This window comes from Protomyctophum parallelum (genome assembly GCF_964188405.1).
Source record: "Protomyctophum parallelum genome assembly, chromosome: 10".
Taxonomy (NCBI): Eukaryota; Metazoa; Chordata; class Actinopteri; order Myctophiformes; family Myctophidae; genus Protomyctophum; species Protomyctophum parallelum.
In genome coordinates, this window is record NC_139704.1 from 24,085,292 (window position 1) to 24,102,586 (window position 17,295).

Below are 17,295 nucleotides of genomic sequence, written 5' to 3' on the forward strand. Positions count from 1 at the left end.
AAGTCTTAAGAAAAACATGCTCTGGAAGTCATTTCGACTTGTATTCAGGGAGAGTAGATGATTAGATTAAAGGGGAACTTCTGGTGCGGTTCTGTGGTGAGGGTGACAGGTGAGACAAGGTGTGTGTGTGTGTGTGACTGTGTGACTGTGTGTGTGTGTGTGCGTGCGTGCGTGCGTGCGTGCGTGCGTGCGTGCGTGCGTGCGTGCGTGCGAGTAAAAGCGGCCATGTTTTCCCGGCACCCCAGAGCTCCTATTTTGAAGGAATCCCAGGAATGATTGCGTGTCCATGAGTACTGTGTAGATACATAGCTTGAAATGTACATTGGTGCATGCTTGCTTTATGTTGTAAATTCAGTTTAAAAGTCCCTCCGGGCTCAACATTAGTCTCCATACAGTCCACTGGACACATGCACTGGCTCACTCAGCAGGAGATAATTTAGTTCCCTCAGTAATACTCGGGAGGCATCGATTACTCCCATAAGAGCTGGTGGAAGTGCTGCGCTGCGAGCCAGGCAAGTGCTGCGCTGCGCTGCCTTGGCACATAAATATTAGGGGAAAGAATACCTTATGTGTCCATACTTTTACTTGTTAACGGAGTTAATCTATATTGCAGTGTATTGGTACTTTTATTTAGGAGTACTTTTCCCACCACTGTCCAAACAGGGCTCTACGGTCTTGATGAGAGCGACTTGGAGAAGACCTTCCAGCTGCCTCTCTCTACCTTCATCGGAGGACAGGAGCCCACTCTGCCCCTGGGAGACATCATACGCCAACTAGAGGTAGCGTGTGCGTGCGTGTGAAAGCCGTAAGCCCTTATTTGGTGTACCGGAAGTGACAATCAATCATTTCTGGGGCAGCCGGTAGCTATACTTTCACTTTCATCATAAGCGCTGATACAGTATACCACAAGGTCGTGGGGATTATTTTTATTGAGCTCCTAAAACATTGATGTGCTGTATGATCACCTCAGTCCCGAGCTTCAATTCAGAGAAAAAAACTAAAGATTGTCGCTAAAGCTAGTGTGGACGGAGGGAGAATATTCAATGTAGTCACAACAACGCGGAAGCAAAGTGTTTCCAGGCGACGGAGACGCCAAGAACCGGTAAAAAATGATACTAGCAGTGCTGGATGCATTATAAACGAATAGCTCATTCAATGTTGTCCTTTAGGCGATCTGGGACTGAGGCAGAAAATGTAAAAGTAAAGCACACGTAAAACGACATACTTGGTTATACTTTACACTCACTGATGTAGTGTTTTCCTCCCACTCAGGCGGCGTACTGCGGACCCATCGGCGTGGAGTTCATGTTCATCAACAACGTGGAGCAGTGCCAGTGGATTCGGCAGAAGTTTGAGACGCCTGGCATCAAGCAGCTCACCAACACTGAGAAGAGAAGGCTGCTGGCCCGCCTGGTCAGGTCCACACGGTCAGAACCAATCATCTACTGACTGGCATCCTACTATTACTAATGCGCCACATCTCTGCGTGTCTGCGTGCGTGTGTGTACGGTTGTAATGCACGTAAGTCAAGAACCGGTTGCTCCACCGACTTCATATTTGACACACGCGTTCCACACCCCCACAGGGAGTGCAGTGCCCGGTATCAAGTCGGTCGTACTCACGATTCTCCAGAAGCACCACAAAAGGCTCTGCTCAGGCTCTGCCAGTGGGCCTAATGAGCCAAAGTCCCTTCACCTGTGTAATTTCCAACCTCTGCCTCAGCCAATTGATTGCCATGGGAACCCCACACCCGCAAATTGATTACTTAACCAGTCCACTTTTCACAGTCAGTTTGCACTCTTCAGACACAGGCAGACTGGCAGATACAGAGATCACCATGTGGGACACATTGCTATGACAAGTTGACAACGGGTATTATTAGGTTCCCAAGTTGCATAATTCTCAAGTAGGCCGATGGCCGACGGGCACGTACAGGTCTAGTTTTATAAAAGGGACCACCCTCGCCGTCGAGTCACAGCTAGAGCTATAGAGTCACAGCTATCATAGGAGAGACAACAGGCAAAAATAACAATTCTTCTACATACTCTCATTATGTAGACATTAAGTAATGCCGGTGTTTTACAATATTTTTTCTCTTGAGAGCGTAAAATGAAACCAAATCGAGGCAAGAGTTAAAGATCTATGAGGGTCAGTTTGGTTACCAAATCTCCATCATTTAGCCGGGGACCACCTGGAACCCCCTCAAGGTTCTTTATTATTTGTCTCCCGAGGAAGAAATTTGTCTTAGACAAAGGGCCCGCATACAAGCGTTGCCCTTATGTCCATGTCGCCGCAGTGCAACCACTGCTCTAGTCGGGGACTGCAGGCGTTTTGTTTTTTTACCGGCCGGCAAAATTTGAATCGGCCCCTCTAGACCAGACATCACACTGGCTGGGTGGCAGGCTATAGTGCGTCTAGCCTGACCTAAGCAGAGACATTTCTGGCCTAGATGGGAGGGTCGCGTCTCAGAAAAGCGCGCACCCTGATTGGATCTCATTGATCTGTCCGTCACCCCCGGCCCCTCCTCTCCCCCCTAGTGCAGCGCTACGTCACATCATTTAGAGCGACGCCTACGCGGAAGGGTTGACTCCAACTTTTAGACTGTTTCAGCCCACGGCTTTTTCCAGGCTTTCATCTTTCGCGCAGACGAAATGAAAGCCTGGGTTTCGAGGCTATAGTGCGTCTAGAGAGGCTGCCAGGATGCAGTATGGAGGCAGACACATACAGCGTTATCCACTGACCTATTGGCCCTGTGTGCAAACAGCGCAGCAGGACACATGTTCACCTACAGTACTGTCTGCACGCTCAAACACTTTCAGTACAACAGATGTTAAGACGACGGACCTGTAGTCAATTAAACAGCCTACAATGTTCTTCTTTAGCCACAGGAATTATCACTGGAGATTTATATCCACATGGAACCTTATCCTGGGGCAAACATTCGGTAGAAATAGCGCAACTAGATGGGCTATTAGCAGCAGAGAGATTTGCTTTACTGTACGCTGTAGTAGAGTGAGAAAATGAGAAGACCTAGAATAAAGCCCTGGGGGGACACCAGCCAGCAAAGTAGTAGTACACTGTACTATATGGTTAAAGCATGTTGGTACAGTGTACTTTACACTGGTTGATAGACCAATTAAAAAACACCACTCAAAACGTTACGCTGGTTGATGGACCAATTAAAAACACCGGTCAAAACAGAAGCAGAAGTTCAGTAGCATTTACAGAGGACAACGAGATCAGGGTCCACAGCTGTACTGACCTCATGACCCCTCAATCACAAGGGGGGGCTCAGGGAGGGCTTCCATTGTACGCACACTGTTATTAAAACGGCAGTATTCATATTTACCGTAATTCTTCTGAAAGTATTTTTTACTGATGCATTATGTATGAAACAAACCTCATCGTTTAAGGAAGTCTACTCTATTCTGTTATGAAACTCACATCGTTCATGTGTCAGTTGCGTCACGATGATCCAAGAAATCCAGTGAAAAGAATATTATAATTGTACGACCCACAGTTCAAGAGTTATAGGTGTGAAAGGAGCCTGTTATAACGCTACCATGAGACCAATTCTAAAGATTTATGGCAGAGGTTTTTCCTTGGCCCACTGGGGGGGGGGGGGGGGGGGGGGGGAGGGAGGGAGGGAGGGAGTGTGTGTGTGTGTGTGTGTGTGTGTGTGTGTGTGTGTGTGTGTGTGTGTGTGTGTGTGTGTGTGTGTGTGTGTGTGTGTGTGTGTGTGTGTGCGTGTGCGTGTGTGCGTGTGCGTGTGCGTGTGCAGGTTCGAGACCTAATTCAGTCCACCTTGTTCTTAACGTGTAAGCAGGTTTGAGGATTTCCTGGCCAGGAAGTGGTCCTCAGAGAAGCGTTTTGGTCTGGAGGGCTGCGAGGTTCTCATCCCCGCTCTGAAGATGATCATTGACAAGTCCAGCTCTGTGGGCATCGAGGGCGTTATCATGGGCATGCCTCATCGGTAAGTCCAGTGGGCATCGAGGGCGTTATCATGGGCATGCCTCATCGGTAAGTCCAGTGGGCATCGAGGGAGTTATCATGGGCATGCCTCATCGGTAAGTCCAACAGTGTGGGCATCGAGGGAGTTATCATGGGCATGCCTCATCGGTAAGTCCAACAGTGTGGGCATCGAGGGAGTTATCATGGGCATGCCTCATCGGTAAGTCCAACAGTGTGGGCATCGAGGGAGTTATCATGGGCATGCCTCATCGGTAAGTCCAACAGTGTGGGCATCGAGGGAGTTATCATGGGCATGCCTCATCGGTGAGTCCAACAGTGTGGGCATCGAGGGCGGTATCATGGGCATGCCTCATCGTAAGTCCAACAGTGTGGGCATCGAGGGCGGTATCATGGGCATGCCTCATCGTAAGTCCAACAGTGTGGGCATCGAGGGAGTTATCAAAAATATGTTCAAAAATAGCAGATGCATACAAGCTCGCAGTGTATATCTGTATATCTGCTATTTTTTGAATAGCCTACTCAAAAATCTAAAATGACACAGATTTCTCGATTGTAATGGGTTAATAAAGCAGATGCTCCCGGATGTGCAACCCATCACCATTCTAAATGCATCAACATCTCTTATTCTTTGTCTTTGCTGTCTTGAGTTTTCGCCTTTATTTTATATATTTTATGGAGGGACAGACAGTAGGCTGACAGGAAATGGGTAGAGAGATGGGGGGGGGGAAGACATGCAGTAAAGGCCGTTGGGATCGGGAGTCGAACCCGCAGCATTGATTTTACCATTTTACCATTGATTGTGACCTTTTACACACAAGTGCTAATCATGTCTCGGGAGCAGCCCACTGTCCGGCCGTTGCAACCAAGTTTCATGAATAGAAATCCTAGCTCACGTCCACACATTGCTGTGGCTGTGTTTTTTGTTTTGTTTTATAGTCTCGGTACAGAGTACAGAGTACAGACATGCTTTTGTATGAATATCTTAATGTTTGCTTCTTGTTGCCTGTGTTGCATTGATACATCTATTGTCCTACCGCCATCTTCATGTTGTCTATTGTCCTATACCGCCATCTTCATGTTGTCTATTGTCCTATACCACCATCTTCATGTTGTCTATTGTCCTATATCACCATCTTCATGTTGTCTATTGTCCTATATCACCATCTTCATGTTGTCTATTGTCCTATATCACCATCTTCATGTTGTCTATTGTCCTATACCGCCATCTTCATGTTGTCTATTGTCCTATATCACCATCTTCATGTTGTCTATTGTCCTATATCACCATCTTCATGTTGTCTATTGTCCTATATCACCATCTTCATGTTGTCTATTGTCCTATATCACCATCTTCATGTTGTCTATTGTCCTATATCACCATCTTCATGTTGTCTATTTTCCTATAACGCCGTCTTCATGTTGTCTATTGTCCTACCGCCATCTTCATGTTGTCTATTGTCCTATACCGCCATCTTCATGTTTTCTATTGTCCTATACCACCATCTTCCACCATGCAGCGGTCGACTGAACGTCTTGGCCAATGTGGTGCGCAAGGAACTGGATCAGATCTTCTGCCAGTTCGATCCCCATCTAGAGGCTACTGATGAGGTATATAGGAACGGCTTATAGTGGGGTTCCGTCTCCATGTTAAATTTAGTTGTCATTTACAACTCATGTAAAAGTTTCACTTTCAGTACTAATTTGAAGGTGAGGGTCTATAGAACCATTTTGGTTCGAGTGGCAATCACCAAAATAAAATAATTGGCCTATAGGGGGCGTAGTCAGGTGCCAACCCCCATCAGCCCTACCAAAATATGTAAACTGTTGTAACTTTCGATTAAATTATCCAATCTGAACATATGATATATGTATGGATTCACAATCAGGAGTAGCATTTGGTACTTAAACCTTATTACACATATAATATTTCTTTCCACCCAGTATTGGTGTATATCCACAAAAACAGCAGGAAAAACGAGCTAAAAACTAGTAGTGGGGTCCCTAGACAGACCGTCATTTACAACTCAACAAAAGTTTAATTTTCACTTCTAATTTGTAGATAATGACCTATAGAGCAATTTTAGTTTGAGTGGCAAGTCTACAAATTAAAGAAATATATATTTTTGCCAAATTTCCAAAATGGCCAAAATCGGAATTATGTTTATTTGAAAGATGTCTTAATTTTCTTATTGCTGTTTTTTCTTTGTTTTTCTTGCTATATCAAGTTAATCCTACATGTGTGAGGAATCAACTGGATTTCAAATATTAATGTTTTGAATAATCTGATATAGAAACAAAATAAAGATGGCTGCCAATGTACATTGAATTACTACATTACGCCTAACTTCTATCCTGTTGAACCTAGAATGGTGATGTTGGTGCCTATACCTATGTTATCATGAATGACTAATTGTATAAAAACAAAATACATATAATAGGACAATATATAATATTTCACAAAAATGAGACAATGCAGTACATATGTGGGGAACTAAAGTTAGATATTGGAATATAATACACCACTCCTGTGTTATATTTGTTTATTTTATTTAATTACTTATACTATGTACTGCCACTATAGGGGGCAGAGTAGCAGGTGTGTCTTAATTGTTCAGACTTGGTAGCTTGTTAGTTATAATACTAAGCATACTGCAGAAGAGCATGAGCTGCACTGATTGCTCTCTTGTGGTATTGATATTTTGAAGGTAAGCAAAAAAGTTAAACATGTCATGAAGGATCCTAAAGTGTTTTTCATGAATATGGATAGTCATGGAGTTCTCCCAGCGCAACTGCCTTGTCGTTTATCTCTTGGGTGAGTTCTACCTTCTGGAATGAATGGTCTGCTGCAAGTGTTTCTTCACCACAAAAGAGACATTTATTACGATTAACAGGTGCACCAGTCCGGCATGATCTTCTTGCCAATGCCACAGCACATCCGGAGGCGGCGGCGTGAGAGGGCACGCAAACGTGCTGCTTTCATCGCTAACCTCTTCAAGTTCACCAAGGATTTGCTGGGGCAGAAGCGCAGTGGCAAACTGGCCTCCTCGCAGGAAGACATAGACCAACATCTGAAGCAGACGTACAGCGACCCTGCAAGAGAGCAGGAGTTGGGAGAGTGCAACAACCTCATAGAAGCCCCTGAACCAGATGTGCAGTTCGACATGTCGGAGAGGAGGGTCAGCAACCACCTCCGGAGATGGCTCGGACTACCAAGGAGCCTGAGCAGCATTGCACTCTACGGAAACACCAACAAACTGCAACTGCCTTACAAATCCCTGGAGGAGGAATTCAAGGTAACTAGAGCCAGAGAAGTGGTTCAGTACAGGGACTCAAGTGATCCGAAGGTGGCTAAAGCAGGGATCCAAGTGAGGACTGGCAGGAAATGGAGGGCAGAGGAAGCAGTTCAAGAGGTAGAGGCAAGGCTGCACCACAGGTGCATGGTGGGCGTGGTCACACGAGGCCGAGCAGGGCTAGGTTCCTTTCCGAGTCCCCAAATGAACACCAGGGGGAAGGAAAGGCGACGCCTTGTTCAGGATGAGGTGAGAGCTGCAGTGGAGGAGACCAGAACCTGCAAGGCTGTGGGACTGAAGCAACAGGGAGCTTGGACGAGATGGGAGAATGCGGTTGAGAGGAAAGTGACCTGGGCAGAGCTTTGGAAAGCTGAGCCTCACCGCATCAAATTTCTCATCATGGCAGTGTATGACGTGCTTCCAAGCCCGTCAAACCTGCACATATGGGGCATAGCAGAGACACCAGCATGCCCACTGTGTTCCAAGCGAGGGACCCTGGAACACATCATCAGTTGCTGTACAAGGGCACTTGGAGATGGACGGTACAGGTGGAGGCATGACCAAGTCCTTAAGACCATTGCTGAAGCCATCAGCACAGGACTGGAGTGGTCAAAGCAGGTCCGACCATCTTGTCAGAGCTGGGGACAAGCCAACTCCTGTCAGAAGAACAACATCTGCAGGCATCCTGATGTCTGCAAGAGACTGGCAGTTGTTGGTGGATCTTGAACATCAGCTGAAGTTCCCCAGCCATATTGTAGTCACCACCCTGTGACCATACATTGTCCTTGTGTCTGAGTCTACCAAGCAAGCAGTGCTGATGGAGCCGACAGTCCCGTGGGAAGCTCGCCTGGAAGAAGCCTTTGAAAGGAAGCTCTCCAAGTATGCAGGTCTGGTCAGCGACTGCCAGCAGGCTGGTTGGAGAGCAAGGTGTTTCCCTGTGGAGGTTGGATGCAGAGGTTTTGCAGCCCGGTCCTTGGCCAGAGCCTTCAGTAGCTTAGGCATCGAGGGAGAGAGAAAGAGGAGAGTCATCCGCAGTACCACCGATGCGGCAGAGAGAGCCTCAAGATGGCTGTGGCTCAAAAGAGGGGAGCCTTGGAGTCATGCTAGCTAGCCGTCTGGACACAAGCTCTAGGTCTGATCAACCCTGGCTGGGTCACCTGGAGGAGGGCGTATGATGTTGAAAGACCCGAAACGCCCTAAGATTCCAGGAACATCACTGAGGATGTGTCCAGACTAGGCATCAGTAGATGTATGTACACAGTCTTATAACTAACAAGCTACCAAGTCTGAACAATTAAGACACACCTGCTACTCTGCCCCCTATAGTGGCAGTACTGTACATAGTAACTAATAAAATAAACAAATATAACACAGGAGTGGTGTATTATATTCCAATATCTAACTTTAGTTCCCCACATATGTACTGCATTGTCTCATTTTTGTGAAATATTATATATTGTTATGTACAGGGTATGTATTTTGTTTTTATACAATTAGTCACTCATGATAACATAGGTATAGGCACCAACATCACCATTCTAGGTTCAACAGGATAGAAGTTAGGCGTAATGTAGTAATTCAATGTACATTGGCAGCCATCTTTATTTTGTTTCTATATCAGATTATTCAAAACATTAATATTTGAAATCCAGTTGATTCCTCACGCAGGATTAACTTGATATAGCAAGAAAAACAAAGAAAAAACAGCAATATAAGAAAATTAAGACATCTTTCAAATAAACATAATTCCGATTTTGGCCATTTTGGAAGTTTGGCAAAAATATATATTTCTTTAATTTGTAGACTTGCCACTCAAACTAAAATTGCTCTATAGGTCATTATCTACAAATTAGAAGTGAAAGTTAAACTTTTGTTGAGTTGTAAATGACGGTCTGTCTAGGGACCCCACTACTAGTTTTTAGCTCGTTTTTCCTGCTATTTTTGTGTATTTACACCAATACTGGGTGGAAAGAAATATTATATGTGTAATAAGGTTTAAGTACCAAATGCTACTCCTGATTGTGAATCCATACATATATCATATGTTCAGATTGGATAATTTAATCAAAAGTTACAACAGTTTACATATTTTGGTAGGGCTGATGGGGGTTGGCACCTGACTACGCCCCCTATAGGCCAATTATTTTATTTTGGTGATTGCCACTCGAACCAAAATGGTTCTATAGACCCTCACCTTCAAATTAGTACTGAAAGTGAAACTTTTACATGAGTTGTAAATGACAACTAAATTTAACATGGAGACGGAACCCCACTATTAGCCCTAGAACACTGAACACTGTGATTTTCACCTGGACAATTATATTTTTGTAATTTTCATAATGTTGATGATGTCTGAAGGAATACACTGAAGGAATAAATACCAGCACTCACGTTATCCGTTAGGATTCTTGTTTTATTTAGATTTTCCCCCAGCTTACAGGTATAACAACAGACCAATGGACGTTTCGGCCGAGTGGCCTTCTTCAACTCTAATCTAGACAGCAATGTTTCTGTGTCACTTATAAAGGGGACCTGGGTGCATTGCACTAAACGGTCCGGGTGCACGATATACATCATCATTGATCATTCCATCAATAAATCATTATGTTCTATAAGTTATTTCCATAGGACAACAAGAAAACAAATATTTACAACAAAATAACCACATACAATATATTGGCACTGTTTTAAGATCCTTATCGGAAACATTATAAACCACAAATCTAAGACCCCTCTATAAAAACAGACTCAGATTTTACACCATTCTCTGAAAGATAATTAGAAAAGGTATTATAAAAATTGAGCCCTTTCGGGTGTTCAGTTTGTAAGGTGTGTATACCACGCTTCTCTCTGTAACAGCAGTTTGTAAGGTGTGTAGACCCCTCTTCTCTCTGTAACAGCAGTTTGTAAGGTGTGTATAGACCACACTTCTCTCTGTAACAGTAGTTTGTAAGGTGTGTATAGACCACGCTTCTCTCTGTAACAGCAGTTTGTAAGGTGTGTATAGACCACACTTCTCTCTGTAACAGCAGTTTGTAAGGTGTGTATAGACCACACTTCTCTCTGTAACAGCAGTTTGTAAGGTGTGTATACCACCTTCTCTCTGTAACAGCAGTTTGTAAGGTGTGTAGACCACGCTTCTCTCTGTAACAGCAGTTTGTAAGGTGTGTAGACCACGCTTCTCTCTGTAACAGCAGTTTGTAAGGTGTGTATAGACCACACTTCTCTCTGTAACAGCAGTTTGTAAGGTGTGTAGACCACGCTTCTCTCTGTAACAGCAGTTTGTAAGGTGTGTAGACCACGCTTCTCTCTGTAACAGCAGTTTGTAAGGTGTGTATAGACCACACTTCTCTCTGTAACAGCAGTTTGTAAGGTGTGTATACCACACTTCTCAGTTCTCTCTGTAACAGCAGTTTGTAAGGTGTGTATAGACCACACTTCTCTCTGTAACAGCAGTTTGTAAGGTGTGTATAGACCACGCTTCTCTCTGTAACAGCAGTTTGTAAGGTGTGTATACCACACTTCTCTCTGTAACAGCAGTTTCTCACGGTCCCCTCTTTTTAAGGGCTGAACAGCCTCTATACCCTGGAACCTAAGAGAGCACACTTTATGTCCCACCTCGTTAAAGTGTCTAGCCACAGGAGATGTTTCATCCCCGTTTCTAATATTGCTCTTATGTTCTGTAATCCAAGAAAACAAATATTTACAACAAAATAACCACATACAATATATTGGCACTGTTTTAAGATCCTTATCGGAAACATTATAAACCACAAATCTAAGACCCCTCTATAAAAACAGACTCAGATTTTACACCATTCTCTGAAAGATAATTAGAAAAGGTATTATAAAAATTGAGCCCTTTCGGGTGTTCAGTTTGTAAGGTGTGTATACCACGCTTCTCTCTGTAACAGCAGTTTGTAAGGTGTGTAGACCCCTCTTCTCTCTGTAACAGCAGTTTGTAAGGTGTGTATAGACCACACTTCTCTCTGTAACAGTAGTTTGTAAGGTGTGTATAGACCACGCTTCTCTCTGTAACAGCAGTTTGTAAGGTGTGTATAGACCACACTTCTCTCTGTAACAGCAGTTTGTAAGGTGTGTATAGACCACACTTCTCTCTGTAACAGCAGTTTGTAAGGTGTGTATACCACCTTCTCTCTGTAACAGCAGTTTGTAAGGTGTGTAGACCACGCTTCTCTCTGTAACAGCAGTTTGTAAGGTGTGTAGACCACGCTTCTCTCTGTAACAGCAGTTTGTAAGGTGTGTATAGACCACACTTCTCTCTGTAACAGCAGTTTGTAAGGTGTGTAGACCACGCTTCTCTCTGTAACAGCAGTTTGTAAGGTGTGTAGACCACGCTTCTCTCTGTAACAGCAGTTTGTAAGGTGTGTATAGACCACACTTCTCTCTGTAACAGCAGTTTGTAAGGTGTGTATACCACACTTCTCAGTTCTCTCTGTAACAGCAGTTTGTAAGGTGTGTATAGACCACACTTCTCTCTGTAACAGCAGTTTGTAAGGTGTGTATAGACCACGCTTCTCTCTGTAACAGCAGTTTGTAAGGTGTGTATACCACACTTCTCTCTGTAACAGCAGTTTCTCACGGTCCCCTCTTTTTAAGGGCTGAACAGCCTCTATACCCTGGAACCTAAGAGAGCACACTTTATGTCCCACCTCGTTAAAGTGTCTAGCCACAGGAGATGTTTCATCCCCGTTTCTAATATTGCTCTTATGTTCTGTAATCCTCACTTTTAATTCTCTTTTAGTTTTGCCTACATAACAAAGTCCACAAGGGCACTTCAACAGGTAAACCACACATTTCGTCTTGCCGGTTATAATACTCTTGATATCAATCTTTTTACCTGAATGTGGATGTAAAAACTGATCATTGCATTGCAATGAACACAATTATTGCATGGAAAGTTACCCGTATAGGTAATTCTGACATAACGTGGGATGGAGGAACATAACAGTCTGCTCTCACTACAGTCTCTTACATTCTTAGCACGTTTATGTGCAAAAATGGGAGGCTCTTTGTACATGTTCCCCACATGAGGATGTACCAATGCTTCTTTATCGCATTTTTAATATCCTGACACAGAGGAGAATAAGTTGTGTGATGCAAGCGCTGATATTCAGAAACGGTCGGGAAGGCGTCCGCGAGCACTTTTATCAGCTTTTATCTTCTCGCAGAGCCTTTCACACACAGCGAGCAAAACCTCTGCGTTTTATCGGCGAGCGCCAAAAATGGTCCCCGAAAGCATAACCGGAGCAAATATCGTGTAGTGTGTACGAGCCATTAATACTGTGCAATCCTTCAGTACGGAGAATATTAAAATATTCCAAAAGAAAATAATAATAATTTATTTAATTTAATACTAAAATATACCCAGGTTTAGTGATGGTCTGACAAAAGTGAAGTTTAGTGTTCTATAAGTCGCTGTGAAGACTAACACGCATTGCATTGTGTCGATGTGACCTTGGTTGCTGCTAGGGCTCCGGGGACGTGAAGTACCATCTGGGAATGTTCCACCAGAGGATCAACCGCGAGACGGACAGGAACATCGCACTGTCGCTCATGGCCAACCCGTCACACCTGGAGGCTGTGGACCCAGTGGTGCAGGGCAAGACCAAGGCCCAGCAGTTTTACAGCGGAGACACGCAGGGCAAAAAGGTATACCCTAACCCTGGCCCCATTATAAACTCTATACGCTGAACCGGTCTACAGTGGAGACACGCAGGGCAAAAAGGTATACCCTAACCCTGGCCCCATTATAAACTCTATACGCTGAACAGGTCTACAGTGGAGACACGCAGGGCAAATAGGTACCTTAACCCCATCATAAACCCTACAGTTCTGAGACACATAGGGCAACACATAGGGTACCCTAACCCCATCCCCATATATACTAAGGGCTACCCCTTAACCCTTATCCCTAAACTCATTTGCCATTTTTTACTATAAAAAAACCCCCATTTAAAATAGTTTTAAATAGCCGATCTACAAGCTCACAAAGTCTCGATGTAGATCGGGTTAGTTGAACTATTTTAAAATGTTTTTCAAAATAGTAAAAATGGCAATAAGTTTAGGGATAAGGGATAAGAGTGGATAAGAGATGGATCCCTAAACACTAAACCCTAAACCCTAAACCCTACATATACTGAACAGTTGTATTAAGCTCACAGCGCATAACTTCGCTACAAGCTTGTACATCTGCTACTTTTGAACACTATTGAAGCATCTTGAAAGTTTTAACACAATTCTTCTCTTCTGGGGGTCCCTCCTCCCTGGCACATAGCATTTTCCAGATGGGAGTCTGAAAATACATATCATTTTGGAGGGAAGAAGTGTGAGAACTACTGGTTTAGAAGGCAATTGTAGAACCTGCCTCAGGTTCTTATAGTGGGTTCATCTGTTTTTGACCAAAGGTCATGTTGACTCATAGCGACATGAAGATGCCAAGATGCATCCGACGTTTGTATAGCTGCTGCAAAAGCTACAAAGCTACAAATTGAAGCTGAGCTGCATGGGTTCAACTTCCAGATGCAAAGCTACAAAGCTACAACTGTAGCTGCAATGACACGTCACTTGAATGTGCTCTTACAGAACATGTCCATATGGATTCAGGGTTGAATGTGGACTCTTGAGGCCTATTCATAGTCTGGATCTTCGGTGGTGAGGTGACCACACCAATACTTAGTAGTTGTAGTTGCGGTGGTCACCTCACCACCGATAAATCAGACTATGAATAACGCTTTACAGGTCATGTCCATATATTGATTCAGGGTTGAATGTGGACTCTTACAGGTCACGTCTACATTGATTCAGGGTTGAATGTTCTCTTACACTGTAGGTCATGTCCATACTGATTCACGGGGACGCTGCGTTCGCCGGACAAGGCGTCGTGTACGAGACCTTTCACCTGAGTGAGCTTCCCTCCTACACCACGCATGGCACCATACATGTTGTGGTCAACAATCAGGTGCGCAATATGATGAGAGGAGATATATAATATAACATATCTGAGTCATCTGCCAATGATGACATTGTTTGATCATTTTGTATACGTTAATACACTGCTTCTTCTCAACATCGGGACCTTTATGCGTGAGTGTATACAAATTGACCCATATGGGTCCATTTGGTTCCACGCATTTTGTACACTTTGAGTTAAAGATGGAGTGCCACAATTTTTCCAGTTTTTCATGTGTCTGAGGTGACGGTACTTCATTAGACACCCTGGAGTCGTTTTTATGTTCAATGGTGTATTAACTTTGTATTTAAGGTTTCTTCCTGGAGGCTGAACCCTTGACAGTCAAACGGGCCAATGAAGTAAACAGTAATATAGTGACACCACACTATCAGCCCCTCCCCTAACCCCTCCCCCTTTATCATACAACTACAGCTGTGGGTGTGGCTTCATTTCAGGTGGATCACCACCCACCACCGACTGGTGGGCGTGTCCACTTAAAAGCATGATTTTAACAAATACTGTACAGTTTTTGGAAAAAGTTCTTCCCCCTTATATTATAATAACACCTGATGATCATGTTTTAGGGTGGGAAAAAAATCGTTGCACTCCATCTGTAAATGAGCACTGAGGATTTTACCTTTTAGATTGGGGTCACAGATAATTATATTCAAAAATGCATCAAATGGGGATCCGTGGCCTAGTGCATATTGCATATCAAACTGTGATACTTTGACAATGAGAGAATATGAGTTGGTTCCCTATTGAATTGATGTGTTCACGACGGTTGTTCCGTCTCAGATCGGCTTCACGACGGACCCGCGCGTGGCGCGCTCCTCCCCGTACCCCACGGACGTGGCCAAGGTGGTCAACGCGCCCATCTTCCACGTGAACGCAGACGACCCCGAGGCGGTCATGTACGTGTGCCGTGTGGCCGCCGAGTGGAGGAGCACCTTCCACAAGGACGTCGTCATCGACCTGGTCAGTCTATACTGTATATAGGACGTCCGGCTGCCCCCCTCCTCCCTTCCCTCTACACACCCTGGTCAGTCGTAGCACGTCCCCCTAGCTCCCCAGGGACTGCCCATAGATCCGAAGTCCCGTTAGTCCGAACATCCGGAAAGGTGGGCGAACATGCGCTGCTGGTTGGCGAACATGCGCTGCTCCCGTGCTTGCGGTTATGTTTAGGGTTAGGGTTAGAGATATACTGTATAGGCTTAGTAATTTCGGAACAATGGGAGGTCGGAACAATGGACAGTCTAGGACGTCTGGTCCCCTCCCTTCCCAAACGTCATAGACTCTTCTCGCTCTTGACGTCCATGCTGTTGAATGACCTCTTGACAAAGACCCGGTTTCTGATCCCGATCGTGTGACTCGTTGATGTAGTGAATTAATTCATATGTTTGTGGCAATGTGTGTGCATGTGTGTTTACTATAATAATGTGTGTGTGTGTGTGTGTGTGTGTGTGTGTGTGTGTGTCACGTGCGTGTCTGTCCAGGTGTGTTACAGACGTTTCGGCCACAACGAGATGGACGAGCCCATGTTCACCCAGCCGCTCATGTACAAGCGGATCCGCCAGCAGGAGCACGTTCTGAAGAAGTACTCGGACAGGCTCATCGCCGAGGGCGTGGTCACGCTGCAGGAGTTTGAGGTGAGGGTTCGCCGAGGGCGTGGTCACTAGAGTTCTCAAACTCTGCCCGAACCCCACCAGGCCCGACCCGACCCAACATTTTAGGGCCGGGCCGGGCCTAAAATGTATGCTAATCAGTAGGGCCGGGCCGGGCCTGGGGCTCCATGAAAAAAAAAATATATATATATTGAATTTGTTTCGAATAATAAAAATAATAGTTCTGTAATGTCTGTTTGTATTTATCTATTATGAAGATGGTGCTGACTGGCGTTTCACTTTTTCTCTGTGTTGAGTTCTGCACAAAAGGCCTAGGGCCTGATCAGTTAGGGCCCAGTTAGGGCCGGGCAGGAGTATGAGGTGAGGGTGTGGTCACGCTGCAGGAGTTAAAGGTGAGGGTTCTTCTTTTTGGCCGGCGTTTGAACTAGAAAACATTTTGTATAGTCTCCACTGTCTGCGCAGACACGTTTCATTTGCTATATCACTAGCTGCCACGTGTTGTGCATTAAATGGACGGCCACTGGTTCAGCAGTCCTGAGGTTCAATTTAGTGCCGGGGGTTTCATACATGGCAGTCCTTCATATATATGGCTTCTTCGTGGCGACGTTGAAATAGTCCTCAGGTTGTTGGTGGTCGCTCGGCGACATCGCTCAAAAAAAGCGCTCCGTCCCGAAAACTGCGGCTGTGTGAGCGGGAGGCCGACATCCATCCGTGGCCGTCTGTTGTTTTATGGCGGCGACGGCAGAGAAATGCTTCACGCAGCAGTCAGTGTGCTGTGATGGACACTGTGGCTTTCTGTATACTGTGGCCTGCTTGGTTTGGCTCAGAAAAAAAGAAAACCCATAAACAATAAGTAAAGCACCGAGGTAGAACCGTCAACGTTCCTGCAGACTACATACTGTACAGTACACCCACCCCACCCCATCCCCCCAACGTTTTTACAGCCTTCACCAGCACCATTTATTTTTTGTCTCTCTCTCTCTCTCTCACTCTGTCTCTTTGGCTTTGTCTATCGCTGTGCCTTTCTCTTCGCACGCACGCACACACACACACACACACACACACACACACACACACACACACACACACACACTGTAGTAGAAGGTTTGTCTGAATCAGCTTATGTATTGCATTGCCTGACCAGAAAATCAGATAGTGATCTCATATAATTTTTTCCTGCAAGGATGCCAGATTTTGGTCAAATCAAAGAGTTGCCAGTGACACATGTTGTTGCAGCTGTGTGGATAACTACAGTAGACACAGTGGCTCTATAACCCAGAACGTATTCGTTGCCAGAGTTCCGTCATTATGGGTATGTTGAAATCGGATAACGATGGGGCCGTCATTTATTGACATTCCAGCAGTGCCTTTCACAAACTAGCTATAGCAGCGATCAACTTGCTAACAACACCAACGTCCACTCAGCTGTAACGAG

The 17,295-nt window shown here is 44.9% G+C and overlaps 1 protein-coding gene across 2 annotated transcripts in view; it reads left to right on the plus strand.

The window, feature by feature from the left end:
* Positions 1-17,295, plus strand: part of ogdhl (oxoglutarate dehydrogenase L) — a gene marked incomplete at its 3' end in the record, with an annotated part of 51,170 nt that overhangs the window by 7,033 nt on the left and 26,842 nt on the right. For both annotated transcript variants that reach the window (XM_083774774.1, XM_083774775.1), the window contains 8 exons: positions 664-779; positions 1,273-1,427; positions 3,827-3,973; positions 5,490-5,580; positions 12,756-12,935; positions 14,116-14,244; positions 15,034-15,213; positions 15,732-15,884. In XM_083774774.1, the coding sequence (XP_083630900.1) occupies positions 664-779; positions 1,273-1,427; positions 3,827-3,973; positions 5,490-5,580; positions 12,756-12,935; positions 14,116-14,244; positions 15,034-15,213; positions 15,732-15,884 (1,151 nt within the window). The remainder of the gene's footprint in view (positions 1-663; positions 780-1,272; positions 1,428-3,826; positions 3,974-5,489; positions 5,581-12,755; positions 12,936-14,115; positions 14,245-15,033; positions 15,214-15,731; positions 15,885-17,295) is intronic.